Genomic DNA, 27,408 nt, shown 5'->3' on the forward strand with positions numbered 1-27,408 from the left:
GCTATCCACAACTTACTAATAACTGCTACCACTAACTACTAATAAAATATCTCCAACACCAACGTGGAATATCATACCTGAGCTGCATTCCACTTTCTGAAGACTAAAGACATACAAGAGATCAGTGTGTCAGCAGTGAAGGAAAACAACACTAACGACTTTGGGTACATCTTTTTTTTTAAAGTAAGGAAGTACAGTATATAGTGCATTTAGGTTAACAATTGTAGGGAATCTGAAGAACAATTAAAGGAAATAAAACTGTCACTGTGCACCTACCTTTGGGGCTGTACAGGGACTGAATAAAGTATAATACAGTTATGAGCATTAGTTACAGTAATTCAAATGTGGGTGTGTGGATTTTTTGGTATTGCTGTATGTGAGCATGCAGTGGGATTTTCTTTCTTTTGTGATACAACCCCCCCCCCCCCCCCCCCCCCCCCCCGCTCCCAAAAAAGAACTGTTGTTGATTATGATAAACAGCCCCCAATAGTGACATAATGATTTACTTTTAATGAAGAAATCCTAACGTGGTCCTCTCTTCCTGACTATACCTTCCCACTCTTCCCTCCTCTGTCCTTTCTCACTAACCTGCAGGACTTTTTGACAGAGCTCAACATTAATTGGATGATGTTGTGTTGACAGCACTGTAACTTTCCTTTGCAGAGAGAAGGCTTAATGCACAGCCCTGTCCACAATTCCATTTTAGACCAGTCGAGTCTCAGCTTATTTACTCACAATGTAAACAGCTGGTCCAGATTCTTATTGCCACCCCAGTGAAGCCAAGACACCAAATGCATTTCCTGGCAAGCATATAAACTAATCAGTTAAACTTTTTATGACATCTAAGAAGATATTAATCATTAAATTGCTGTAAACACATAACTAGGGCTACTTCTGGACTGCTACTTTTATCTGAAGGGTTTAGACTTTCAGCCGTGCTGACATGTTCTTGAGTGAGACACTAGATCCCAAGAGTACTATTAAGCTAAATGTGCTTTATAGCCTCAAGCAGAAAAGAGTCATTTAAAGTATTTCCTAAAGAAATGTTTTCATTTAAAGTATGCATAGAAAGACTGGCTCAAAGGTTGCTTTAATTTGCTGTGTCACATTTTAGGAAAATGTGGAGGGAGACTACTGCGATCACTGTAAGCCCGACACGTTTGGGTTATCCCTACGAAACCCGCTGGGCTGCAGCAGGTGTTACTGTTACGGATTGACCCACTTCTGCACAGAGGCACAAGGACTTATCAGGATGTGGGTAAGTAAATGTATGTTTTTTGAAATGTTTAACGGATGAAAAGACAAAGAAAGTTTAATTTCAAGTCAATTCTGAAACATTTGGAGGATTTTGATAGCAGTGTTTTATTTTGTTCCCAAAAACTTTCTAAAAAATAAAGTAACCAACAAAAGCAAAATATTGCTGTATATTGCTCAAAATGCTGGTGATGTCTCTAGTGACTTTAAAGCTAATATTATGGTCTGTATCCTTGTTCACTTATGAGTTGTTTTGCCTGTAGTGTGTCAGAAAAGAGGACGTAGACAGTCGTTTTCTAAGCTGCCTATTTGATTTACACGCTGTCTACACTAGCTTACTTGCTGAGATAACTCATTTGGCAGCCGGCTGCCTGCAACTGACTCTGCATTATACGAGCGTTGCCAAGTAGACTCCATGTCCTTTGCTCATTATGTACAGATGATCTGCAGCTTTTATGAACATTTAATCTTAGCAGATTTGATTGCACCTAATTTTGCTCAGTGAAAAACCAAACATAGTTTTTTTTGCCAGTAATCATAAGCATTGTTTAATGATTTTCTCCTGTACTGCAGATGGAATTAACAATGTTATAAAAAGACAGACACCTCCAGTGATTAAACAAGGTTAAGGGCTTTTATAGTAGCTCTGATAGCTGTGTCTTTTTGAAGACTGTGGATGCTGCATTGTTTGATGCACTTACGAAAAGTGGGTATCAGTACAAGAGATAACAATTACAAGCTGATGAGGGCAAAACAGAAAAGCCATGGACCAACAAAAGCCGTGTGGTGTTCACTACAAAAGTTTCACCTCACATTGGTTTGCAGAAACAAGAAGTCCTGCAGTTGCAAATCCCTCTGCTGCCCACAAACAGGGCTGTTCACAGGCTATTAAATGAGTTAATAGGTGTCTGTAGGTTCTCAGTCACAGGAGACTTAAATGTTTGAGTTGAAGCCATCTGGACTTCTTGAGGTTCTCGAAGATGTTTCACATCACACCTGAAACTTCTTCAGTTCTGGCAGCTGATACGGAGATATGTGAGCAGTTAGGATCACATGGGTCAAGATTTGAGTGTGCGTTCAATGATGGTTGTTCCAGGTGAGCATAGATGTCTTGTTGTACTCCTCTCTTAACCGTCTGTCTTCTTTGACCAAAATGTCAACACCTGTATCCTCAAAGGAATGTCCCTTCTCTTTTGAGAGCAGATATTCACTTAGTATTCACAGATTTGCCTCTCTGGGTAGACTTTGTGTTGTTATTGCAACCTGTGTAGCAAGTATTGAGTTATTAAATTAGCAAGCTACCTAAAGACTAACATTGGGATTCATAGCTGTTAATGTGTCTAAAATGTATGAAGTTGTTTTAACAATGAAAAGATGAGATTTCCTACACTGTCAACATAATCAAGGAACTTTTCCTGCTGTTCAGTCATCCATTGTACATGTTTTAGAGAACATAAACATAGGCGTGAAAATGACATGTAGCAACTTGAAGTCAAAAAGAGAGGTCTGATAGATTTAGAAAGACACTCAGGAAGTTTACAATCAGTTGTTGAGGAAAGAGTGTTTTGAATAAGGCCCCTTTATTGTAGAAATGGTTGCAATCAGCAATAAACTGCCGTTTCCGTGGTAACCCGTAGAGTTTTAGGAGGGTGGCGAGAGGCCTCATTTGAACAACAACCATTCACTTCATTTATTGTTGACTGGGTGGACAGACAGAAAGAGAGAAAAAAAATGGAGAGTTTATTGGAAAGAGGGAGATTTTTTCTGAACCACTGAATCGTGAGATTACACTGAGTGAAGTGGGATATATACACACACACTATGAGTGGACACTATGCACACACACACACTATGCAAACACAGTACACATGCATTAATTCACACTCTTGAAAACTCACACTACATCGGATTACATAGAGGTTTTACGCACATACAACTTGCTGCACACAACTTTTTTTGAGGAAACGAAGTGTTAGATGGGTGAATATTTAATGAAGATTTGCACCACCATAAAACTGTAAAAGCTTTTACCTTCATGTGGAATTTCCCTTATCTGTGGGAAAACTAGGAATATTAAAGCACCAGATAGAAGAAAGAAAACATTGTAAATATCTGAAAAAACAAAAGCATGCATGCTTGCTTTAAGTCTGTAGGTAAACTGTAAAGATAATGCATTGATTATATATATTATATACAAACTTTGTGATTTTTAAAGAGGTCTTGAACACAGGTCTTTTTTACAAAAGTTTTCCTTTAGACATGAGATGCCTTTTCACTCATTTTCAGTCCAGTCCTTGGAACGTTGTTTGACTGTAAAGCCACTTGATGCTCAAGGGATCAACAACTGTTGTGGCTAGCTGTAACAGGCATCTTAAAAAACTTTTACTAGCAGCCTTTTGCTAAAACATGCCTAAGATAGCACAGTTTGGCAGGCATAAAAACACATTTCTGCACCAACAAAGGTGATTCCGAAAGAGCTGTTAGATGAAAACTTGGCATATTGCCACACGGTATGCAGTCTCCTTAAAAATGTGACAAAACTGGACAAAAAAAGAGGACAAAGGAAGTGCTGACGCAGACGTGTGAAGTGGTGAGGAGTGTGGACCCAAGTGCAGGCACTGATGACTGAGTAGCTGTGAGTGAGTTTTATTTACAGCGGGGGAACGAAATGCAAACAAAGGCAGAGCATCTTAAAGTCATGAACTTGGGAAATAGAAAGAAATTTAGCAGAGACACAGGACCTGAGATATACATCTGGTCCTTCAGTTGATCCACTGTTGATCTAGAAGCTATTCTTAGGAAGGAAAGCTGAGATACAAGAACTGGGCAGAAAATCGGTGGCAGCAGGTCTTGTAAAGTGATGAATCCAAATTTTACATTTTTGGTTCAAATCATTGTATATATGCGGAAGGACATGAGAGAGGTACAACAGTGAGTGTCTACAGCGATCTGTAATACCCTGTCATGCTTCGGCCTGCATTTCAGGCAATGGAGTCAGGGTTTTTGTCAAAATCGATAGAATCATGAATGCAGAAAAGTGCCGTCAGAGTTGTTGGTACCATTGGCAGTTATCCCAAACACTCTGCCAATACAGCAAAACCCTACCTGGATAGAAAAACACATAATGGAACACAATCAGTCATGGATTGGCCTCCCTAGAGCCTAACCCTAACCCCTAACTGAGACTGGAGCAGAAGGTAGTCAACCTTCCAAGAAGAGCTTTGAATTTCCTTCAAGAAGCGTGGCGAACTATTCCTGAAGACTACTTACCAAACATAGCTAGAATTGGACAAACTCAGTTTATATAGTGCTTTAATACAATATTTAAATTTATGTTTGCACATGTTTCAATAAATTTCTCATTTTCCTAGCAAAATCTAAAGAAATGAGGGGTGGCTCAAAACTTTCACATGATTATACATATTGTAATATAGATAGACTGCTACCTGTGACATGCTGGCATTATGGTTTGGCCTGCCTCATTCGTCGTGACACACTAAACACTCAGATTAGAGCATTAAAAAGAAAAACATTCTTAATGATACGCTGTTACTTAAACAGATATATGACGGCAGCAGTTTAATGTGTTTTATATCTGATGAGGTGTGTATTCACAGATTGTTCAATGACAGTACGAAACTGTATTTTTTACCATTAATTTGATTTATATTTAGATTTTTGTTAGAAATCCATTACTCTATATTAATGTATGCCATAGTAATATGTAATAATAACTTATGAGTAACAGTTAAGTAAGAAGCGAGCAGTTTCCCATTTCATGTGTGACTACCTCACTTATACAGGCAATATTCCTAGTATATCCATGCTTTAGTAACTTAATAGATTCCAGAAAATCTGTGCACCACACCAAAAAAAACCCTTCCATAATGCCTCAATATTATTCACGCAATATCCACATATCAACACTTCTGGACAGATGGATCTTTTTTTAAAGTGTTTCACTGAACCACAATCCACAGTCAATAATAAACTGTGATATTATTCGAGTAGTATTGAAATATATACACATAAAATGAGAGCTGGAGAGAATGGAAATGAAAGGGGTAGTTTTTCTCCAGACTGCTTGTAATAACTGAAATATTATATCAAAGAGAAAGCTTGGCACATCAGATTTAAATTATATCTAGAATGTAAAGGAACAAAGTTTGATCACTAAGAGAAGAAATTTTAAAATTATCAATTTACTGAAGAAAGAAACAAACACTTCCTTCACTCATTAATAACCCACAGGAAAAAAGGAGATTTCTTCTGTATTGTTAGTGGGGGTTTTTTTTTTAATGAATAATCTGTTAATGTGTCGCTTAAACACATTTTTGAGAGTGAAGGTGTTCCCTTGTACAAGACAGAGTGTGAACACGGTAAAGAAATTCTTCTTAATGCATTTAGGTTCAGAGCGGGAGTAAAGGTTATTATATCACAGATAAGTCTTCACCTACCTCAAAGGATGAGAAGTACGCCAAGATCTATTCAATCTCATTTGAAGGATTCTCTAAAAAACTCCCATCATGTTTCAATCAAGTGTGTGTGCAGGAAGTGCCTCCGTTCGGACCGTTTTGGAGGCCCAATTACAAGACGGCAAACAGAAAAAAAAAATAAGAGAAGCTGAAATTTTGTCTGGGCATCTCAGACAAAAGCCATTTGAAATGGCAAAAAGATCAAAAGATGGTGATGAAAGAGCTTTGTTTGAGTCAGCATCGTCAGGAAGTGAAGAAAGTATGTGGATAAACAGGACAAGAAACACCACTCTGTCCAGTTATTGTTACACATTCTGTTCACTTGTATACTAGAGGCTACGCAATGAACACAGACTCCTTCACTGCTCGTTAGAAAGTTTTTAGCATGTTCACATTCTTTAGGCTTATGCCATTGAAAGTAACTGTTGTACATATTCTAAGTATTTGTATTATGCTATTTAATTTTCTAATTAACAGTACAATCAGGTACCCTAACAGTATGAACAGAAAGCAGGATTATTCTCTTAAACGATATCTTTTGGCGTTATTCTGCTGGGTTCCACAGGCCACTGCATTAATATTGTCATGGTTATGTATCCCAGTTAACACTGAAGCCGGAGCAGACGGTGCTCCCCTTGGTGGATAAATCCAACGCCGTGGAGACGAGAACAGGAGTTAGCTTCCAACATCCTGAGATCATCATTCATGCAGAACTTATCACCTCAACTCTGTCTGAACCATACTACTGGAAACTGCCTGAGCAGTTCAAAGGCTCTATGGTAGGAAATATCACAGTGGGGTTTTTTTATTGTTTGTATCATCTTGGATTTTACTTTGGTATTTACAAGATAGTGTGTGTATAGTGATAGACGCTAACAAACATCATGTCTTTCCAAATATAATTGCAAAACTCATGTCACACCTGCCGTTCATTATACATTCATATATTGCGTACAGATCCGTTGTTTTGCATGCATGTAAGACAAAACGGCAAGGTATTCATAGAGAATCTCAAAAATAATGCTCAAAAATCCAATAAGTACAATGTTGGTGATTGTTTTGTGTCATTGTTTCTCTTAAGATCACAGCATATGGGGGGCAGCTGAAATATGCTGTGTACTATGAGGCCAGAGAAGAAACCGGTCCTTCCTCCTATGAGCCTCAGGTCATTATTAAAGGTGGTCCTAACCACAACATGGTGATGACACGCCACATAACAGGACTCCAGATTGGTCAGCTCACCCGCCATGAGATTGACATGACAGAGGTACAGTAATGGTTTAGAGGTGATAAGGAAATTCATAGTAGTAGTAGCAGCAGTAGAAGTAAATACTGTAGGAGTAATTTAAAATTAATTGTTTATTTTACTCCATGCAAACAGGGTTTCTTAAACTGAGTGCAGTGATGATGTTGATTGTGTGTGTGTGTGTGTGTGTGTGTGTGTGTGTGTGTGTGTGTGTGTGTGTGCAGCATGATTGGAAATTTGCAGATGGACGGACTATGACTCGAGAGGACTTTATGGACATTTTGTTCTACGTGGACTACATCCTAATTAAGGCATCACACGGCAACTTGATGAGACAAAGCCGGTAACACACACACACACACACACACAGAACAACTTAATCCTCCATCTCCACACATTGGGACAATGGCTAAATAAACATTACTTTTGTAAAAGTTTTCAGGTGCAATAATGCAATTTTTTAAAATCTATTTTTTTACTTTACTTTTTTAGAGTTTTGTTCATTAAACTAATAAATTCAAAGATTCTTGATTTTTTTTTTTTCTCCCAGTATTTCAGAGGTCAGTCTGACAGTGGCCGAGGAGGGCATACCAACCAAAGAAAGCGAGAAAGCCCACCAGATAGAGAAGTGCGATTGTCCAATTGGATACTCTGGACTTTCCTGTGAGGTGGGGACACAATTAAATACCTGCATGCATTCACACATGACACCACACATCTGAAGACCAAATATCTGCAAAGGTCTTGTAAAAGAAGCTCAGTAAATATATACAGCTTACAGATGGTGGGTATAGTGCTCCATAGTATTTGCAAGTAACTGTTTTTTTTTTTTTAATTAATCATTTAAAATTTAAAAACAGGTGAAACTTGGAGACTATCTCATATAGAAAAGATTCGAGGACATCTCTCTAAAATGAGGCAGCATGGTTTGCAAAGTATCTGAACAAACCAAAAGACTTATTGAGCAACGTCCTTTGGACAGATGAGCGGAGATATTAGATTGTTCTTTTTTTTTTTTGCTTCTGCCTGGGGATGCCACATTTTTTAGCTGGGTCCTGTAACCCAATATGAGTTGTGTGTTGAAATTAATTGAGTGCAGCTGAGAAAAAGGATGCAACATTAAAACGAATGAAAAAAGACAAAAAAAAAAGTACAATAGTGTGAGATTCTTACAAAAAAAATCACAAGAAAAACTATTTAAATTAATAAAAGTTCAACATTAATCACAGAGTGAGCTGAACTGGCTGCTTCCTTCAGAGCTCGGAAGAATTTTTTTTCCTGCTTCTCTCACAATGAGAAAGAATGAGGGGAAAATGGGCGCACAGACATGGCTTTCAGTACTATCTCAAAAGTTTCTAATTTACATTTAGCTCAGCATTTTAAGCCTGTCGGTGCCTTTCAGACCCTCCTGTTTTTCTATTCTGTTTTTTATTCTTTTACTTTGGTTAGTCAGGATTAAGCCTCACTGAGCATCTCCTCCACTCAGTTGCGATTTTGTCCAACCAAATGACTTTCAGCTGCATCCAGCTCCTTTGCTTAAGCCGCAGAAATCTTATAGCTGTGACTCAATCTTTAGTCTAATGAGGATTTTGAAGACACAGCTTATGATACACTGACACAACAGTTCTGGCTAATTCTGCTAGGCAGCAGTGCCCAAAAGTCGTTTAGGCATTATTGTGTTAATCTTAAAGGTATACAAGGTCTTCTGGCAAACTTTTAACTGTGTTCTTCAACTTCTGTTTCACTTTGTTGGATTTTATTAGTTGTTCAGAGCACATATTTTCTGGAAAAAAATAACTTAAAAGCTACAGATACTATTAAAAATGGCATCTAAACTTAAAATGTTCAGGTTGTTGAGGGCTTAGCTGACAGATGGCCATTTCTATTTGTAGCTGCCGACGTTGTTAATAAAGTATTTTTAAACAGGCGTTTAGTGCTAGCACAGGGAACAGATGGCTCTTTAAATGGACTCCATTAATTATTACTGAGCAGGAGAGAGAGGAAGAGAGAGTTACCTTGCATGTGTGTGTCTGTATGTGTGTGTATGAATGGATGCAGTTTTGTGTGTGTGTGTGTGCATTTGGCAGGTACATGAGGGTGTGTGCCTGTGTTCAAAAGTTACTGAAGGGAGACACCTTTGTGTGTGTGGAAAAAAAAGAGAGCGGTCAACAACTGCCCAGAGAAGTAATGATTGGGGATTATTATGTGAGTGTGTTCCAGTGCCAGGCACAGTTTGATGTTACCGTGGGAACGCACACTTCATCAAACCTGTAAAAGTCTACTTCTATTTTTAATCTTTGTCTCTGATCTAAATCTTTGCTCCCATTATCTCTCCGTGCAGGAGTGTGCTGCAGGATTCTACCGTCTTCGCAGTGGTTTCCTGGCATCTGCTCCAGCGTCCAGCGTGCCCACGGCTACAGGCATGGGCAGCTGTGTTCAGTGTCAGTGCAGTGGGCACTCCTCCTCTTGTGACCCTGAGACATCCATATGCCAGGTAACTGTGTGTGTGTGTGTGTGTGTGTGTGCGCGTGTGTGTGTGTGTGTGTGTGTGTGTGTGTGTGTGTGTGTGTGTGTGTGTGGGCATTCTACCGCTGGAGACCATCCTAGAGCCATATGCTGAGCAGTTTCTGGAGGAAAGAGGTGGATGAGGGTGCCATATAGGTGTGTAGGTGTGTGTTGGAAAGGATGTCTGGTACTGTAATTAGCCCTCCAATAATTAACGACCTCCAGCTTTCTCATATTTTATGTAATTTCCTCTTCTGTGGATCTCACCCAAAGTTATGTCTGAATATTTTTTTCAAGCAAGGGCTATTAGTTACAAGTAGTTACTGTATATAATGCTATGGCTGTATGACAGAAAACAGTGGTTGGAGACAAAGTTATTGCAACTTTGTGTAATAAACATACAATCTTGTTGCCTTTGAAATGGTTGCTTCAATGATAGAAACCAGGTCTACAAATGGTCAGTTGCCATCAGACTGACTTTAGCAATCTAAGGGCATAAGACAGAGTCAGACTCCTGTCTCTTTGTGATTGAATATAAGAATTGCATTGCATGTGTTTCTGATTAACTGTGCTAAATTTTCAAAAATTCCTCCACATAAAGTGACATAGTTGGTGCAGGACTGCGATTTAGCTGCAAAATGACCAAATGAATCCTATTACAAAGAGATGTGTTGCAGACGAGTTAAACGCATCGGTGCATACTGGCTTCAACTGTAACCTGTTGGCAGTCTGTCTACATTAAAAAACACTTTCTCAAGTTGCAGTCTGAGTAAGACCGTGATCATTTGGAGACAGGTTGGGTACCATCGAGTGACCTGTGCAATCCTTGCCGTCAAAAGTGGTCTCCACAGCTACTTGCAATCAGTTTCCAGTGGGGGAAAAATTCAGTACCATCACCAGACACTGATTTTTGTGAGTCGTAAGGAAGTCGCTGTTGTATTTTTAATCTAGCGTGAGTCATCAAAGGAGATTTATAACATCATCTTGGGCAGTATTGATAAAATTATAGGTTTATGTTAGTTAACACATTATCAATGGCTTGCTGTAAATAGATGTTCAATATTTATTGAAATGGGTTTAGTTCCTCAAACTGTGTTGTATTTACCTATGTTAGATTAGGGAACTGCATAGTGTGTTGCTGGACCGATGAGTCCTCATATTCTGCGAAAATACACACGCTCATATGCATGCCCTCAGTGTGAAACCAAATAGTTTTTTAAACCTTGTTTAGTTAATTTCAGTATTATTTTACTCGGATACATAACAGTACACATTTTTGTTCATCATGTAGTCAGAAATTCCCAGAATTTCTGGAAGTTTGCTCATAAAAATCCAAAACCTTTTCTTTCACTTTCAGATTTTAATGTAAGTTATCTACCACACTGAGGTGACAAGAAACGTGTGCACACAGACAAACCATTTGACTTAAACAGCTAGTGTTTTGATACTCTTCTCCCAATCGCCTGCTTTGACAGGTTATACTCAGAGAATTGTTTGTTTGTTGAAGTTACAACTTCTTACTTAATTTCTTACATGTTCTCAATTTCTGTTAATCTAATGGCACCTTAACGTGTTGGCATCATGTCAGAATTAGCACCTTGGCCACTTTTCTGTGAAAGTGATTTATGTACTATTACTAACTATTAGTCTCATTAAGTTAAAACATTTCAGTGCAATCTGGGTGACACTGTAAATATTGTGCACTACACCGAGTACCTTGACTCTCCGTTTATCACTACTAAAAGTATGTTTGAGTAAAGCGATGAAGTTAATGTAAAAATGAATCGTACTTGAATGGTAGAATGCTAAATGTAATATCAACAGCTTTCCAAACAAATGGGGGTGGTTGAATTCTCATGGAGCCTTGTATACCCTTTTGCATCTTACTTGCAGCTGTTCGTGGCAGCTGGCTGTCATCCCAGAGCATGTTTATGCCTCAGGTTTGTGTCCAGTGCAGCTCATTTTTGTTCCGAAAAGTTTGCTTGACATGCTTAAGGACATACAAACAGGACAACTGAAAGAGTCAGCTAAACAGTGTTTTCATTCCAATTTGTTTAGGTTGTAATGCATCAATGTATTTGTTGCCCACTGTCATTTTAAAGGAAAATTGAACTGCTTTCATTCTTAAAGGAACAATAATTCCCTTCCAAATATGGATTTAAACCACAAGTCCTAAACATTCACCATAAATTCATGGATAATAATGGTAATTATACAAATTCTGTCCTTGCTCAGCTTAATATTCCAACTTTAAACCCTAAGTGTGTGGTTATGTACTGACTTTTTTGCCACTTTCAGTTTCTTTTACTGTCTAATTTTTGTCAGTTTCTCCATTATTTCCATGACTTTCATCTCTGCCTTTCTTCTGCATTCCTTGTGTTGTTCCTCCTTCTGCCACTCCTCCAATTTATCTTTTTTCACCTCATTCACATCCCCTAAATTCCTGTTCTCCTTTCCCTAGTTATATATTTATTCCTCTGTTGTCTTCTTTCATCTTCTTGCCCGTCTTTTGTTTCTAGTTTTCTCATTTTTCATTTTCCCCAATCCTCCTTAACACCTCCTTGGTTTTACCAATTTGTTTTTCTCTCTCTTTCTTTTTTTTACTACTTCACACCCTCTTCCTCTCTGCCTTCCAGACGTTTTTTCCTTGCCCATTTCTATCTTGCTCTCCATAACAGCAGCATCATTAGCATTTTCTAACCGAGCGGGCTAAATTGAAAATGCTAAACGAGTTTGTTTCTGTGGTAATTAGAGGTAACGAGAAACACAGGAAGTTAATGGAAATGACTTGCCTCGTTAAGAGGCGACTTCCTGTTGTACTGATTGAAGTTCCTATTTATAACAAACAATCCGAACACATAGGACAGGACCCTGGGGATATGAAAGAGAGAGGTGCGTGTTTGTGTACAATATGTATTGCCGTTTAAATTGTGTGCGTTAAAATGATTGAGCTCACAGTGAGTGTTTGAGGGTGGAGGTGGAATAGGGGGTATTTTGTTGTGTGTCCTAAGTGCCTACAGTCTGCACATATTGTACAGAATTACTCTATATAAAAAACATGCCATATTTTTGCCATGAGATGTACCAGAATGCACAAAGGAATAGACACTGTGTCCGTGTGTGTGCATGTGTGGGTGTATGAGACTTTTATAACAAGCATAGCTAAAAATAAATTACAAAATAGACAGAAACATCTGTGGATATGAAAATATTTTAGATATATTTAGATCTCTGTGTGTTGTTGTACCCATGAGGCTATCTGAACAACAGCAAGAGTGAAATCCTGCGAGGAAAATTAGTATTTCAGATGCTCTTGAAGAAGGAAGCTTATTAAAGTCTTTGACGTGTGAGATCGCACCTGTCGGCTAACAGCTACTGTAGCTGGTCGCTCTTGGTCTCACAGCACCTCATCATGCAGGAATGGGACTGAGACCATAGTATAGTTGGTGTCATGGTCCTGGGCCATGTGGGCCCAGTATTCTTAGTTCCTTGTATTTTTGTATTTCGTTCCTTATTTAGGCCATGTCTTCTGAGTTGCCCTGTTGTGTTGTTCCCTAAGTGTTTTCCCTTCATGGCTTTTACCCCCTGTGTGCCCCTCTGTGTATCTGTGAGCCCTCGTCTCTCCTTATGTTTTATTCCATGTTTCCCCTGCCCATTATGTCTAAGTTCTCCCCGTGCTCTCTCTCCCCCCTGTGTACCCTCTATGTATTTATGAGCCCTCGTCTCCCTTTGTGGTTGTTTCATGTTTCCCCAGCCCGTTATGTCTGTGTTTTCCCCGTGCTCTCTCTCCTCCTGTCTGAACCTCTGTGCCTGTACATGTCATGTTCAGTTCACCCCGCCCTGTCTCGTTATGATTATCAGTGTCACCTGTGTTCCCCGTGTGTGCCCACTTTCCTCGTTTACCCTCTGTGTATTTCTGTCTGAGTCTCCCTCTGTTCGGCGTCGCGTTCTCCCTCATGCTGTGTGTGATTCCCCTGTGTTCCTTGGTGAGCTTTATGTTAGTTTTTCCCAGTTTAGTTTTGTATTGTTTCTCGTGGCCAGCAATAAAGCTGTGTTTTTTGAGTTCATCCCCGTGTGTGTGAGTTTTGCGATTGGGTCCTCATCCTGCCTGCCACACAGCAAATCATGACAGAAGAACGCGACCACGATATGGACCCAGCAGTTCACAACCCCTCCGCGGACCTCCAGGACGACGCGACCATGTCGGACTCAGCGGACATTTCAGAGGAGGTAGGGGAGGAGCTGAACCGGCTCTGCCGCATTATGGATCGCATCATCGGATGCGCGGATCCAAGTGTGGTTTCCACAGGATTGGCGGCCGTGGACGCCGTTTTGTTGCGGGAGCCACGGTTGCGACAGCTCCCCCACCTCGTCGAGGCGTTTGACTCCCTGGGCCCCCTTAAGGAGGAGCTTCGTGCCCGTGCGCTGGCCCAGAGGGTCCTGAATGCCGCCTCAGCAACCACACCTCCGTCCCGTGAACGGGTGTCATCGCCGCTGTCTCATGAGCCAGTAGCGGTCAGAGTTGGAACGGTGAGGCTCGCCACAGACACACCTTCCGCCCGCACCCCGCCGGCTTCCGCGTCTTCACCGCGGTCTGGCCGCACGGCGTGGCGCACGGAGACAACGGAAGCCATAGACTTTGGCGAGGAAGAGCGGCAGCAGGTGTTACGGGCTTATCGGGAGGACGAGCTCCGGCGGAAACCCTGGCTCATCCCGGAGGAGGACCTCTCACCTGCTGCACAGCCTACCAGCCGCTCGCCGTCTCCGATCCGCTTAGGCTATTTTTCACCTGTCTCATTTCTGGCAAGGATGGGGGCGGACGACGGGGAACTCACCACTACGTCACCCTCAGTTCAGTTAGCTCCCTCGCAGCCACCCTCAGTTCAGTTAGCTCCCTCGCAGCCACCCTCAGTTCAGTTAGCTCCCTCGCAGCCACCCCCAGTTCAGTCTCCAGTAGCTCCAGTGCCGCCTGTAGCGCAGGCCCCAGTAGCTCCAGTGCCGCCTGTAGCGCAGGCCCCAGTAGCTCCTGTAGCCCAGTCCCCGATAGCAGTACGGTCCGCTGGTCAGCTTAACATTCAGCCAGGGGTCTCAAATCTCTCTGGCTCTGCATCAGCTCCTGCTGGGAGCTCGGATGAGCTCATCCAGGACTCCGCGGCTCCCACGCCGCCATCTACCTCATCAGCTGGAGGGTCCGAGGGGCCCGTTCAGCCTCCTGTCTCCGCTGGAGGGTCCAAGGGGCCCGTTCAGCAACCTTCCTCGTCAGCTGGGGGTTCAGGAGAACCGCACCAGCCTCATGCCACGTCAGCTGGAGGGTCCGAGGGGCCCGTTCAGCCTCCTGTCTCAGCTGGAGGGCCCGTGGAGCCCGTCCGGCCTCACGCCTCAGCTGGAGGGCCCGAGGAGCCCGTCCAGCACCATGCCACATCAGCTGGAGGGCCCGAGGAGCCCGTCCAGCCACCTTCTGCTACCCCTGGTCCAGCCTGTGCTTCGTCAGCTGCAGCTCCAGCCTGTGCTTCGTCAGCTGCAGCTCCAGCCTGTGCTTCGTCAGCTGCAGCTCCAGCCTCAGAGTCGTCAGCTGCAGCTCCAGCCTCAGAGTCTTCGTCCTCGTCTGGCCCAGCCTCTGAGTCGTCAGCTGCAGCTCCAGCCTCAGAGTCTTCGTCCTCGTCTGGCCCAGCCTCTGAGTCTTCGTCCTCGTCTGGCCCAGCCTCTGAGTCTTCAGCCTGTGCTTCGTCTGGCCCAGCCTCTGAGTCTTCAGCCTGTGCTTCGTCTGGCCCAGCCTCTGAGTCTTCAGCCTGTGCTTCGTCTGGCCCAGCCTCAGCCTGTGCTTCGTCTGGTCCTGTGCCCACCAGGCCATGGCCAGCACGCCTGACACTGGAGAGCCGCCGCTGCCTTCCGCGCGGCCGGCCTCCTGAACTGCTCCGTCGTCTCCCTCGCCGCCGCCTTCCGCGCGGCCGGCTTCCTGAACTGCTCCGTCGTCTCCCTCGCCGCCGCCGCTGCCTTCCGCACGGCCGGCCTCCTGAACTGCTCCGTCGTCTCCTTCGTCGCCGCCGCCATTGCCTTCCGCACGGCCGGCCTACGGACCAGCTCTGTCACCTGTGCCACCCGCCTGGTCGGCCCCCCGACCGTGTGACCCATGAACTCTTGTGCCTGTGGGCTCTGGGTCGGCCCCCTGAACTTTATTTGGACTATGGTCATGTGCTCCTGTGTTTTCTGTTGTTTGTTTTTGTTTCCCGTTCTAGTCCCTCCGTCCTGGTCCCCCGCCTCCCGCCCTGGGTGGGTTGTTTTCCGTTTTTGTTTTGTTTTTCGGGTTTGGGCTGTCGGGAGCCAGCCCTTTAGGGGGGGGTGGTGTCATGGTCCTGGGCCATGTGGGCCCAGTATTCTTAGTTCCTTGTATTTTTGTATTTCGTTCCTTATTTAGGCCATGTCTTCTGAGTTGCCCTGTTGTGTTGTTCCCTAAGTGTTTTCCCTTCATGGCTTTTACCCCCTGTGTGCCCCTCTGTGTATCTGTGAGCCCTCGTCTCTCCTTATGTTTTATTCCATGTTTCCCCTGCCCATTATGTCTAAGTTCTCCCCGTGCTCTCTCTCCCCCCTGTGTGCCCTCTATGTATTTATGAGCCCTCGTCTCCCTTTGTGGTTGTTTCATGTTTCCCCAGCCCGTTATGTCTGTGTTTTCCCCGTGCTCTCTCTCCTCCTGTCTGAACCTCTGTGCCTGTACATGTCATGTTCAGTTCACCCCGCCCTGTCTCGTTATGATTATCAGTGTCACCTGTGTTCCCCGTGTGTGCCCACTTTCCTCGTTTACCCTCTGTGTATTTCTGTCTGAGTCTCCCTCTGTTCGGCGTCGCGTTCTCCCTCATGCTGTGTGTGATTCCCCTGTGTTCCTTGGTGAGCTTTATGTTAGTTTTTCCCAGTTTAGTTTTGTATTGTTTCTCGTGGCCAGCAATAAAGCTGTGTTTTTTGAGTTCATCCCCGTGTGTGTGAGTTTTGCGATTGGGTCCTCATCCTGCCTGCCACACAGCAAATCATGACAGAAGAACGCGACCACGATATGGACCCAGCAGTTCACAACCCCTCCGCGGACCTCCAGGACGACGCGACCATGTCGGACTCAGTGGACATTTCAGAGGAGGTAGGGGAGGAGCTGAACCGGCTCTGCCGCATTATGGATCGCATCATCGGATGCGCGGATCCAAGTGTGGTTTCCACAGGATTGGCGGCCGTGGACGCCGTTTTGTTGCGGGAGCCACGGTTGCGACAGCTCCCCCACCTCGTCGAGGCGTTTGACTCCCTGGGCCCCCTTAAGGAGGAGCTTCGTGCCCGTGCGCTGGCCCAGAGGGTCCTGAATGCCGCCTCAGCAACCACACCTCCGTCCCGTGAACGGGTGTCATCGCCGCTGTCTCATGAGCCAGTAGCGGTCAGAGTTGGAACGGTGAGGCTCGCCACAGACACACCTTCCGCCCGCACCCCGCCGGCTTCCGCGTCTTCACCGCGGTCTGGCCGCACGGCGTGGCGCACGGAGACAACGGAAGCCATAGACTTTGGCGAGGAAGAGCGGCAGCAGGTGTTACGGGCTTATCGGGAGGACGAGCTCCGGCGGAAACCCTGGCTCATCCCGGAGGAGGACCTCTCACCTGCTGCACAGCCTACCAGCCGCTCGCCGTCTCCGATCCGCTTAGGCTATTTTTCGCCTGTCTCATTTCTGGCAAGGATGGGGGCGGACGACGGGGAACTCACCACTACGTCACCCTCAGTTCAGTTAGCTCCCTCGCAGCCACCCTCAGTTCAGTTAGCTCCCTCGCAGCCACCCTCAGTTCAGTTAGCTCCCTCGCAGCCACCCTCAGTTCAGTTAGCTCCCTCGCAGCCACCCCCAGTTCAGTCTCCAGTAGCTCCAGTGCCGCCTGTAGCGCAGGCCCCAGTAGCTCCAGTGCCGCCTGTAGCGCAGGCCCCAGTAGCTCCAGTGCCGCCTGTAGCGCAGGCCCCAGTAGCTCCAGTGCCGCCTGTAGCGCAGGCCCCAGTAGCTCCAGTGCCGCCTGTAGCGCAGGCCCCAGTAGCTCCTGTAGCCCAGTCCCCGATAGCAGTACGGTCCGCTGGTCAGCTTAACATTCAGCCAGGGGTCTCAAATGTCTCTGGCTCTGCATCAGCTCCTGCTGGGAGCTCGGATGAGCTCATCCAGGACTCCGCGGCTCCCACGCCGCCATCTACCTCATCAGCTGGAGGGTCCGAGGGGCCCGTTCAGCCTCCTGTCTCCGCTGGAGGGTCCGAGGGGCCCGTTCAGCAACCTTCCTCGTCAGCTGGGGGTTCAGGAGAACCGCACCAGCCTCATGCCACGTCAGCTGGAGGGTCCGAGGGGCCCGTTCAGCCTCCTGTCTCAGCTGGAGGGCCCGAGGAGCCCGTCCGGCCTCACGCCTCAGCTGGAGGGCCCGAGGAGCCCGTCCAGCACCATGCCACATCAGCTGGAGGGCCCAAGGAGCCCGTCCAGCCACCTTCTGCTACGCCTGGTCCAGCCTGTGCTTCGTCAGCTGCAGCTCCAGCCTGTGCTTCGTCAGCTGCAGCTCCAGCCTCAGAGTCGTCAGCTGCAGCTCCAGCCTCAGAGTCTTCGTCCTCGTCTGGCCCAGCCTCTGAGTCGTCAGCTGCAGCTCCAGCCTCAGAGTCTTCGTCCTCGTCTGGCCCAGCCTCTGAGTCTTCGTCCTCGTCTGGCCCAGCCTCTGAGTCTTCGTCCTCGTCTGGCCCAGCCTCTGAGTCTTCGTCCTCGTCTGGCCCAGCCTCTGAGTCTTCAGCCTGTGCTTCGTCTGGCCCAGCCTCTGAGTCTTCAGCCTGTGCTTCGTCTGGCCCAGCCTCTGAGGCCTCAGCCTGTGCTTCGTCTGGTCCTGTGCCCACCAGGCCATGGCCAGCACGCCTGACACTGGAGAGCCGCCGCTGCCTTCCGCGCGGCCGGCCTCCTGAACTGCTCCGTCGTCTCCCTCGCCGCCGCCGCTGCCTTCCGCGCGGCCGGCCTCCTGAACTGCTCCGTCGTCTCCCTCGCCGCCGCCACTGCCTTCCGCGCGGCCGGCCTCCTGAACTGCTCCGTCGTCTCCCTCGCCGCCGCCGCCATTGCCTTCCGCACGGCCGGCCTACGGACCAGCTCTGTCACCTGTGCCACCCGCCTGGTCGGCCCCCCGACCGTGTGACCCATGAACTCTTGTGCCTGTGGGCTCTGGGTCGGCCCCCTGAACTTTATTTGGACTATGGTCATGTGCTCCTGTGTTTTCTGTTGTTTGTTTTTGTTTCCCGTTCTAGTCCCTCCGTCCTGGTCCCCCGCCTCCCGCCCTGGGTGGGTTGTTTTCCGTTTTTGTTTTGTTTTTCGGGTTTGGGCTGTCGGGAGCCAGCCCTTTAGGGGGGGGTGGTGTCATGGTCCTGGGCCATGTGGGCCCAGTATTCTTAGTTCCTTGTATTTTTGTATTTCGTTCCTTATTTAGGCCATGTCTTCTGAGTTGCCCTGTTGTGTTGTTCCCTAAGTGTTTTCCCTTCATGGCTTTTACCCCCTGTGTGCCCCTCTGTGTATCTGTGAGCCCTCGTCTCTCCTTATGTTTTATTCCATGTTTCCCCTGCCCATTATGTCTAAGTTCTCCCCGTGCTCTCTCTCCCCCCTGTGTGCCCTCTATGTATTTATGAGCCCTCGTCTCCCTTTGTGGTTGTTTCATGTTTCCCCAGCCCGTTATGTCTGTGTTTTCCCCGTGCTCTCTCTCCTCCTGTCTGAACCTCTGTGCCTGTACATGTCATGTTCAGTTCACCCCGCCCTGTCTCGTTATGATTATCAGTGTCACCTGTGTTCCCCGTGTGTGCCCACTTTCCTCGTTTACCCTCTGTGTATTTCTGTCTGAGTCTCCCTCTGTTCGGCGTCGCGTTCTCCCTCATGCTGTGTGTGATTCCCCTGTGTTCCTTGGTGAGCTTTATGTTAGTTTTTCCCAGTTTAGTTTTGTATTGTTTCTCGTGGCCAGCAATAAAGCTGTGTTTTTTGAGTTCATCCCCGTGTGTGTGAGTTTTGCGATTGGGTCCTCATCCTGCCTGCCACACAGTAAATCATGACAGTTGGTCACACATATGTGTGACCAACTATATTTCTTTTCAGAAATGGTCTGTCTTAGATAAAAGTTCACCAGTGCAAAAGCTTGTACTGGCTCAGCAACTGTAGGTGGTGAAAAGAAGCGAGTAATGATTTCCCACAGAGATTCAGAGCAATCAACACTCACTGTATACTTCTATTAGTTACAACTTGCTAGTACCGGGCGAGACCTCTTTTCCCTTCAGAACGCTCTTAATTCTTTGACTCAGACATTCAGTATTTTTCTGAGATTTTAATCCTTACTGCAACATCACCTTGCAGTTGCTGCAGATTTGTCAGCTACACATCCATGATACAAATCTCCCATTCCACCCCATCCCAGATCTTAATCTACTGGACTGAGATATGGTGACTGTGGAGGTCTTGTGAGTACAGTGACCTCATTTGTGACATGACATGTTATCAGAACATATCAGACCAACAGACCAAATCCATCAGTCAGAACTGCTGACATGAAGAAGGGGGGATCCATGCTTTCGTGTTGTTTATGCCAAATTCTGACCCTAACGTCTAAATGTCACATCAGTAATTGAGACTCATCAGACCTGACAACATGTTTCAATCCTTGTAGTTTCAGTCTTCTGTTCTTAGGTGATTAGTGTGGCACCCAATGTGTTTCTGTATTTCCTTAACCCTTTTACTTTAAGTCTCAATGTGTTGTGCCTTCAGAGATGCTCTTCTGCAAACCTTTGATTGAATGAGTGGTGATTTGACTTCTTGTTGCTTCCTATCACCTTGAAGCAGCCTGGCCACTGTCCTCTGACAGCAACAAGGCATTTTCACCCAGAGAACTGCTGATCACTGGATATTTTCTGTTTTCAGACAGGTGTAAGCCCCAGCAGTTTCTAAAATACTCGGACTATCAAAGCGCATCAAAACCAGCAACCATCGTAATTTCAAAGTTACTTAATTTGTCTTTCTTCCCCATTCTAAAGCTCAGTTTAGACTTACCAGGTCATTTTGACCATGTCTACATACCTAGTTGCATTGAGTTGATGCTATGTAATTGGGTGATTAAATCTTAGCATTTATGCCCAGTTGAACAGGCGTACCTGACAAAATGGCTGGTGAGTGTATACGTATGTTAAGATAGTAAGTTTCTCAATTAATAATTAATTCATCCATCCATTCTCTTCCGATTACCCTTTTCAGGGTTGCGGGTGGGGGGTGGGCATGTCCCAGCTGTTTTAGGGCCCTAAGATAGCTGGAATAGGCTCCAGCCAGCTCCAGGATAATTATCCTTAGGCTAGGATAATTTACTGATAAATAAAAGGGACTGTGTTCATCTTTCCCTCTAGAAAAAAGCAAATCAAAGAGACGGCCGGTTCTTGACATTGAAGAGATTTAAAGTGAAATGACCCATCTGTCAACATGTTGTCAAACATTTCACTGAGAGTCTCTAAAGTGTCCACGTCAAAGCTAAGCACAAAAGTGTTCGAAAAGGCTGTTGTTAGCACCAAAAACTGAAGTGACAGCAGGGAGGTATGCTACTATTATTTCTACTTCTCTGGTATTGATGAAACTCGAACAGCGGTGCCAGGATAATTATCTCACTCACCAAAAAACAAGCCTCTTCAGTGTTGTTTTGTCAGTAATGAAGGAGGTAATGACAGGTGACCCGGTCTGTCATCTTTTCAATTATTCATTGTCAACTTGAAAAACATGGGAGACACAGCTTAAGAGATATACAGATTTCTTCTTTATTAAAGCATCTGAAACACAGTAGATTTTTTTAGTCTACATGCCCTTGAATAGATTCCCATTAGCCCACAAATGCCTGTAAGTGATTCCAAAAAATGTTTTATCATCTTGCTCAAGCAAATTTGGTGTCTTGCTTTTTATCGTGCCAGGTGTGAGTTCCAAAAATAATGTCCAAATGGGAGTGTAGGTTAATTTTTGCTAATTTAATTAGAAAATCTGTTGATTTTAGAGATGAAAAGCTTTCTGGAGAGGCAACATGAGTTTTCTTCTTTGTGTGTGTGTGTGTGTGTGTGTGTGTGTGTGTGTGTGTCACCATCTTAAAGTTGCCTTCATTATGCTCAGTATGACATTCTGTATTTATTTCCCATCCCAGCACACACCAGGAATTTCTGGGTGGTGGGTGATGGATATTTTTGCACCTACATATTGGAGTAGGTTAGAGTCATGGGGGAGTTGGAGAATGACTAAAGGTAAATAGAGTGCCTTCGCATACATGCATAGCATTATTTTTATGTGTGCACATTTGTGTTGGTAGAACTGTCAAGACAACACAGAGGGTGATCGGTGCGAACGCTGTGCACCGGGATTCTACGGCGTGGTCCGAGGTTCTCCTGATGACTGCAAACCCTGCGCCTGCCCCCTTACCAACCCACAGAATAAGTAAAATTTCTTGCAACCTATCACTACAAACTTTAAACAATATTAATCTGTCATTTTATGCACATTTTATCTTTTCTGTCCTCTCTCCTCTGTAATATAAATAGACTGCAGAGGTGTGGACTCGAGTCACATGACTTGGACTCGAGTCAGACTCGAGTCATTAATTTTATGACTTTAGACTTGACTTGAAAAAATGTTCTAAGACTTGTGACTTGACTTGGACTTTTACACCAATGACCTGGGACTTGAATTGGACTTGAACCGGTTTACTTGAAAAGACTTGATATTTTACCCCAAATATAAAATTTAACATGCATATTATATAGAGATTGAAAATGTGACGTCATTCACGGGTAGAACCGCAAAGGATTCTGGGAACTCGTGGCAAGCGGTACTAGCGCACGCAGGCTTTCAATTAAAATCAGTTATACAGCGATAAAAAGAAACACAAAAATGTCAAGAAGCTGTTGTATTATTAACTGCAATAGCCGGTCGCATGACAGCCACGGGAAGCCGACGGGTAAAGAGATCGGTTGTTATCGGATTACATCGCTGAAGAGAAATTGTTCGAGCCATGTTTCCGAAGTAACAAAGACGCGACTGGATTGCAGCCATTCAAAGACCAAATATAACGTCCCAGAACACTCCAGCTCACAGGTTAGTCTGCTCCAAGCATTTACACAAAGGTCAGTCTGCTGTTGTAGTTAATGCGTCATTTTTCTTAACATAATTGGTGATATAGGTTACAAGCAAGTCTGGCGCTGAACAGAAATTGTCGCGCTATGCTCCTTTATTTATTGTGCATAAATAGTGAATTGTCCTGACACAATATTGCGTTTCGCCTCTGTTATTATGGTACATTGACAAAAACATATACTTTTATTCACAGGATAAAACAGGTTTTTTGTATCACTAATTGTCCAGTACGATTACAGCATACAATATTATTGTCACTGCTACATTTCTGTGATGCTACCAGAAATTATTTCCACTGCTAATTAATTACCGTTGAGCTCAAAGGTCCTATTAATAAACGGTTAACGAATGTGTATTTATGAAGACAATTTGTGAGACTGGTAAACTTATGGTCTTTCGTTCTACACGGTGCGTTTCAAGGTCCTGCACCCATCCGTCGGTAAACTGTACCTGGGCTTGTTGCAGTGACCTGAAGTTACTAAACTTCATGAGTGTATGCACTCACTCCAAGAACCGTATGATTATAAATATGCATATAAATATGCTACGATGAGATAGCTGACTTCATCTAACTAGCAAATGTTGTCCAGGCTACGTTGGTGATGCAGTTTTTTTTAATGTGTATGATATTTTTGTCATGCGATTTTAAAGCTGGTCCTACAACCGCATCCAAGAACAACATGCAGCTTATCTCAGAACTGTCGGTGAAAATTATTCTTGGAGCTAGGTTTAATTGAGCTGCATTTTAAAGAGGTGCAATTTCACAATTTGTGTATATTTTCTAAGTTCACTATTTTGTCATGTGTTGAGAAAAACACAGATTTAAAAATTACATGGTCTAATATTTACATTTAGCATAACTGCAACATTTTTTTTTCGTTTTTTTTTTTAAAGACTCGAAAGGACTTGAAATTCAAAGTTTCAGACTTGTGACTTGACTCGGACTTTTACACCAGTGACTTGAGACTCGACTCTGACTTGCCTGACATTACTTGAGACTTGACTTGAGACTTGAGGATAAAGACTTGAGACTTACTTGAGACTTGCAAAACAATGACTTGGTCCCACCTCTGATAGACTGTATGCTCCAAATGTTTTAACATTTCTTTTGTAATGTCTGTGAAAAATCTCTTTTCATATCCAGTTTCAGTCCCACCTGTGTAGCAGAGGGGTTTGATGACTACCGCTGCACCGCCTGTCCTGAAGGATATGAGGGCAAACACTGTGAGAGGTCAGACACATACAAAGAAATGAACAAGCATAGAAGTTTGGAAATCATCGGCTTTTAATGTGGACTGCATGGATATTTAAATGCAAAGACCAATACAGGGAATACGAGTTGATGTAAAGTGGAATCCAAAAGTCTTAGTCGACCCGTGATAGTTTTAAGAGAGACATTATATGGAAAGAAGTGGTAGTGGCAGTTGCCCCATGCCCATCCCCAAAGAGCCAAACTTCAACTTCATACCAGCCAAACCTGGAAATGCATTGCCAGTTGTTTGCACTGATTTGAATATTTAGAATATCCTCGTATGTGTTATACCTAAATTCTGCTGTAATGACATGCACTTGAGGTTTACATGAAAACATCTCAGACCTTGGGATCCCACTGTGAGTATTTTGCTGGTGAAATAATTTGTGATATCTCTTTACAGTGTGGGGTTAACATATGTTAAAATTTGGTTAGATTTGAATACTCTCTCTCTCTATGTGATCCCCCCTGTTTAGGTGTGCCACTGGTTACCATGGTAATCCAAGGATACCAGGTGGCCACTGTGAGGAGTGTAAGTGTTCCTTGTGGGGTGCGTTGCCCGGACCATGTGACCCTGTCACGGGCCAATGCCGTTGCAGGGTTGGGGCATCTGGGATGACGTGTGACCAGTGCATGGATAGGCATGTGTGTGGACCATCTGGGATCATCTGTAAGACTAACGCACAGCTTTTGGTTACTCATTCTTTTGTTTTCTTCATCATTTCATTTTTTTCCCTTCATCTTTTACTGTGTTTTTTTTTCAGAGTGGTCTAGTGTAAAACGTGAAAAAATGAAGAAATAATGTGGCTGAAATTTTTTATGCACTTACCTTTAAATGGAAGTTGAGAGATTTTATTATAAAGATTAATCTGCAGTGAAAGTTACCACCAGTGGTGGAAGTAACCCAGCGTAACAGCATGGGGTGTCATGCTTCATGAACCCCACAGACATGCTCTCTGTCTCTTTCTTCTCTGTTCTTCTGTTCCCTTCCCTCTGGTGGCTCACCTCCCTTCATTGTCACCTGATGTTGTGATTTTTACTTTATTTTGGCAATGAAATGCAAATGAACAGTCAGAGCTCCTTTCTCCAGTTGCCATGGGAGACAGGAGATTGTGGCAGAAGTCAGATTCAAGTCATTTAGAAAATAATTTCAATGTCATTTGGAGCTAATTTAAACTTAATATGACCATAATGGCAGGGCCAATTTGGTGCCATTAGCATGTCTAGAAGGAAGTCTATGTGTGCAAGTGAGAGCACAGAAGAAAGGGTAGTAAGACAGAGGCTGATGTGAAATTGCTGCTGTCAGGTCAGTGAGGAAATTGCTTGCTCAGGTCTTTGTGTTCAGACACAAAGCGTGTGTTCATAAATTGGCAGTGCGTGTGCCGCAATGCTTCCTGACACCAAACCGCTCGACTCTACGTCCAGGCTATAATCCCAAGTCCTGATGGTTTACAGAGAATGGAGTGATCACACTGCTGTTCACTTGTTGAAGAGTGATTGCACTCTGCATTCCTTCTGTTATCTGGCCTTTCTCCCATTCTGTCCAATGCCACTGAGCACTTTTGGAGTCAGAAATAGTGACATGCATGCAGCTCCTAAATTTGTTGTATAATGCTGTTTGCTAAGAATTGCCCCTTAATGTCAATAGATTTTGTAATGGGTACATTAGTAAACGCACCCAAAGAAGAAGAAATTCAGGAAGAAAATTGAGAATAAACTATACAGTATCATGGTGTACAGTTATAACTAAAGACTATATCTGCTTAATAATGGAAAAGAAACTTGCTGGGCATTTTATATAAACTTTAAAACCAAGATCCATATCACTACATGACGTTCAAAGCCTGACCAACAGAATCGCTAGTGCTTGATCTTAACAGGTGGATAGCATTATAGCTATGTAATAAGTCAGGATATAGCTTATTTCTAAATTAGATTAAACTGAATTACAATGTGACTGCAATGGGCTTCCCTATTAAATGAAATAATTCAATTAATTTTCCCATTGTCAAAAATTGACAAATATTTTAAGTGTTGTAACTTTAATTTAGACAAACTGACTTTGGACTTATCAGTCTGATGCAAAATAATTGGGAACACAATATATTGATCACTGAGTATTCAGAAGATGGAAACCGTTGGTGGGTGGAACATTTTGACCATCATTGTCCTGTTTTTATGGATCCAGACATCACATGAGGGAAACTGAGGGATATACAGATTCATTTTGGTTTTAGTCCCACCCTGAAATAATACTTTTCAAACTTAAAAATACTTGACTGTAAAGTCATTAGAAAATTGCTTATTTTGGCCATAAATTTGGTGATTAGTATAACTTTCATGTTATAATCAAACTTCAATCTCCATCTTTTTTCTTCTGTCTGTGTATATAAAGTTTTTGTTTTTTTAAAGACACAGGTGGGGACATTTGCGCTGTTGTTTCTGTGAACTTGCTTAGTGCCACACCTTTAAATTCAGTGGTGTTTTGACACCTACAAAACCTACCTACTACATAAACTGCATTACATTTGTAACCCTTACAACTCTTATAATCTCATATAATTTACTATATCAATAGAAGTTTACTATTTTATTATCACACTTCAATAGAAAACATTTACACAATAATATTACACTTGCTTGGTGTAAATACATATATCATTTCAATGGCACACTGGAAATGATTGCAATGATAAAACAACTGCCGTTGTATAGTGACTCACACATGTAGGATAATATTGTGTGTCATTATTAAAATCCACTATCAGCAGACTTCAACATACTGCTTACAAGCTCCATCTCTGTAGTACAAAATGTTTTCCCTCAGTGCTGAAGTTAGTGAATGCAATCCTTCATCAGTGAGCTTCTTGAATAGCTTTGATTTGACAAGCAGCTATTTACTCCCACATACACAATGTAGTCTGCACACAGTACACTGTGTGCGCATATATGTGTGGGTTTGTGTGTATGCATTAAACTGCATGAACGCATGGATTTATTTGTGTTTTGCTGTTTTGTCAGAGATTGATAGAGTAGAAACTGTTTTTATTTTATTTAATTTTTCTTTGATTTCCCTTGTCAGAAATTTTAATTTGTGTAATAAATCAGCCTCAGGCTGCAGAAGGCAAAGAAATTCATACACACGCGATATAGGAGAATGTGTGTGTGTCTTAGTGAATTCCCTGGTGTGCGCCGTGCATATTTGTGTGTGTGTGTGGGTGTCTGTTTGTGTGTTTTTAGCCTGCAGTGTGTACTTGTAGTAGGCACTTTTGCCCCTGCGCGCTGAATTTCATGCATCACCAGCCCTGTCTTTCTGATGCCAGAGCCACTTAAACAGAAAAACACAAGCAGTCACCACAGTCCCTTATTGATGTGTTTCTGAGCTCGCCCATATAAACACACATTCAGTTGTAAAAATGCACTCAAAACTCAAACTTTCTCGAAAAGTTAACATGTCAGCTCACACACAGACACAAACCCATAATGACTGTTTGTGGTTTTAGTCGCCCTCATGACTCAC

The 27,408-nt window shown here is 43.8% G+C and overlaps 1 protein-coding gene across 1 annotated transcript in view; it reads left to right on the forward strand.

Moving 5' to 3' along the window:
- lama2 (laminin, alpha 2) overlaps positions 1-27,408 on the forward strand; it is a 233,020-nt gene that overhangs the window by 148,092 nt on the left and 57,520 nt on the right. Inside the window, exons 28-36 of the mRNA XM_085248215.1 lie at positions 1,115-1,258; positions 6,332-6,508; positions 6,811-6,996; positions 7,200-7,318; positions 7,526-7,643; positions 9,317-9,469; positions 21,816-21,940; positions 23,781-23,867; positions 24,365-24,420. Of these exons, the coding sequence (XP_085104341.1) occupies positions 1,115-1,258; positions 6,332-6,508; positions 6,811-6,996; positions 7,200-7,318; positions 7,526-7,643; positions 9,317-9,469; positions 21,816-21,940; positions 23,781-23,867; positions 24,365-24,420 (1,165 nt within the window). The remainder of the gene's footprint in view (positions 1-1,114; positions 1,259-6,331; positions 6,509-6,810; positions 6,997-7,199; positions 7,319-7,525; positions 7,644-9,316; positions 9,470-21,815; positions 21,941-23,780; positions 23,868-24,364; positions 24,421-27,408) is intronic.

The sequence above is a fragment of the Mchenga conophoros genome, linkage group LG15 (genome assembly GCF_057382185.1).
Source record: "Mchenga conophoros isolate Kocher_MC1m ecotype Shallow Benthic linkage group LG15, M_conophoros_male_GT1.1, whole genome shotgun sequence".
NCBI classification, from domain to species: domain Eukaryota; kingdom Metazoa; phylum Chordata; class Actinopteri; order Cichliformes; family Cichlidae; genus Mchenga; species Mchenga conophoros.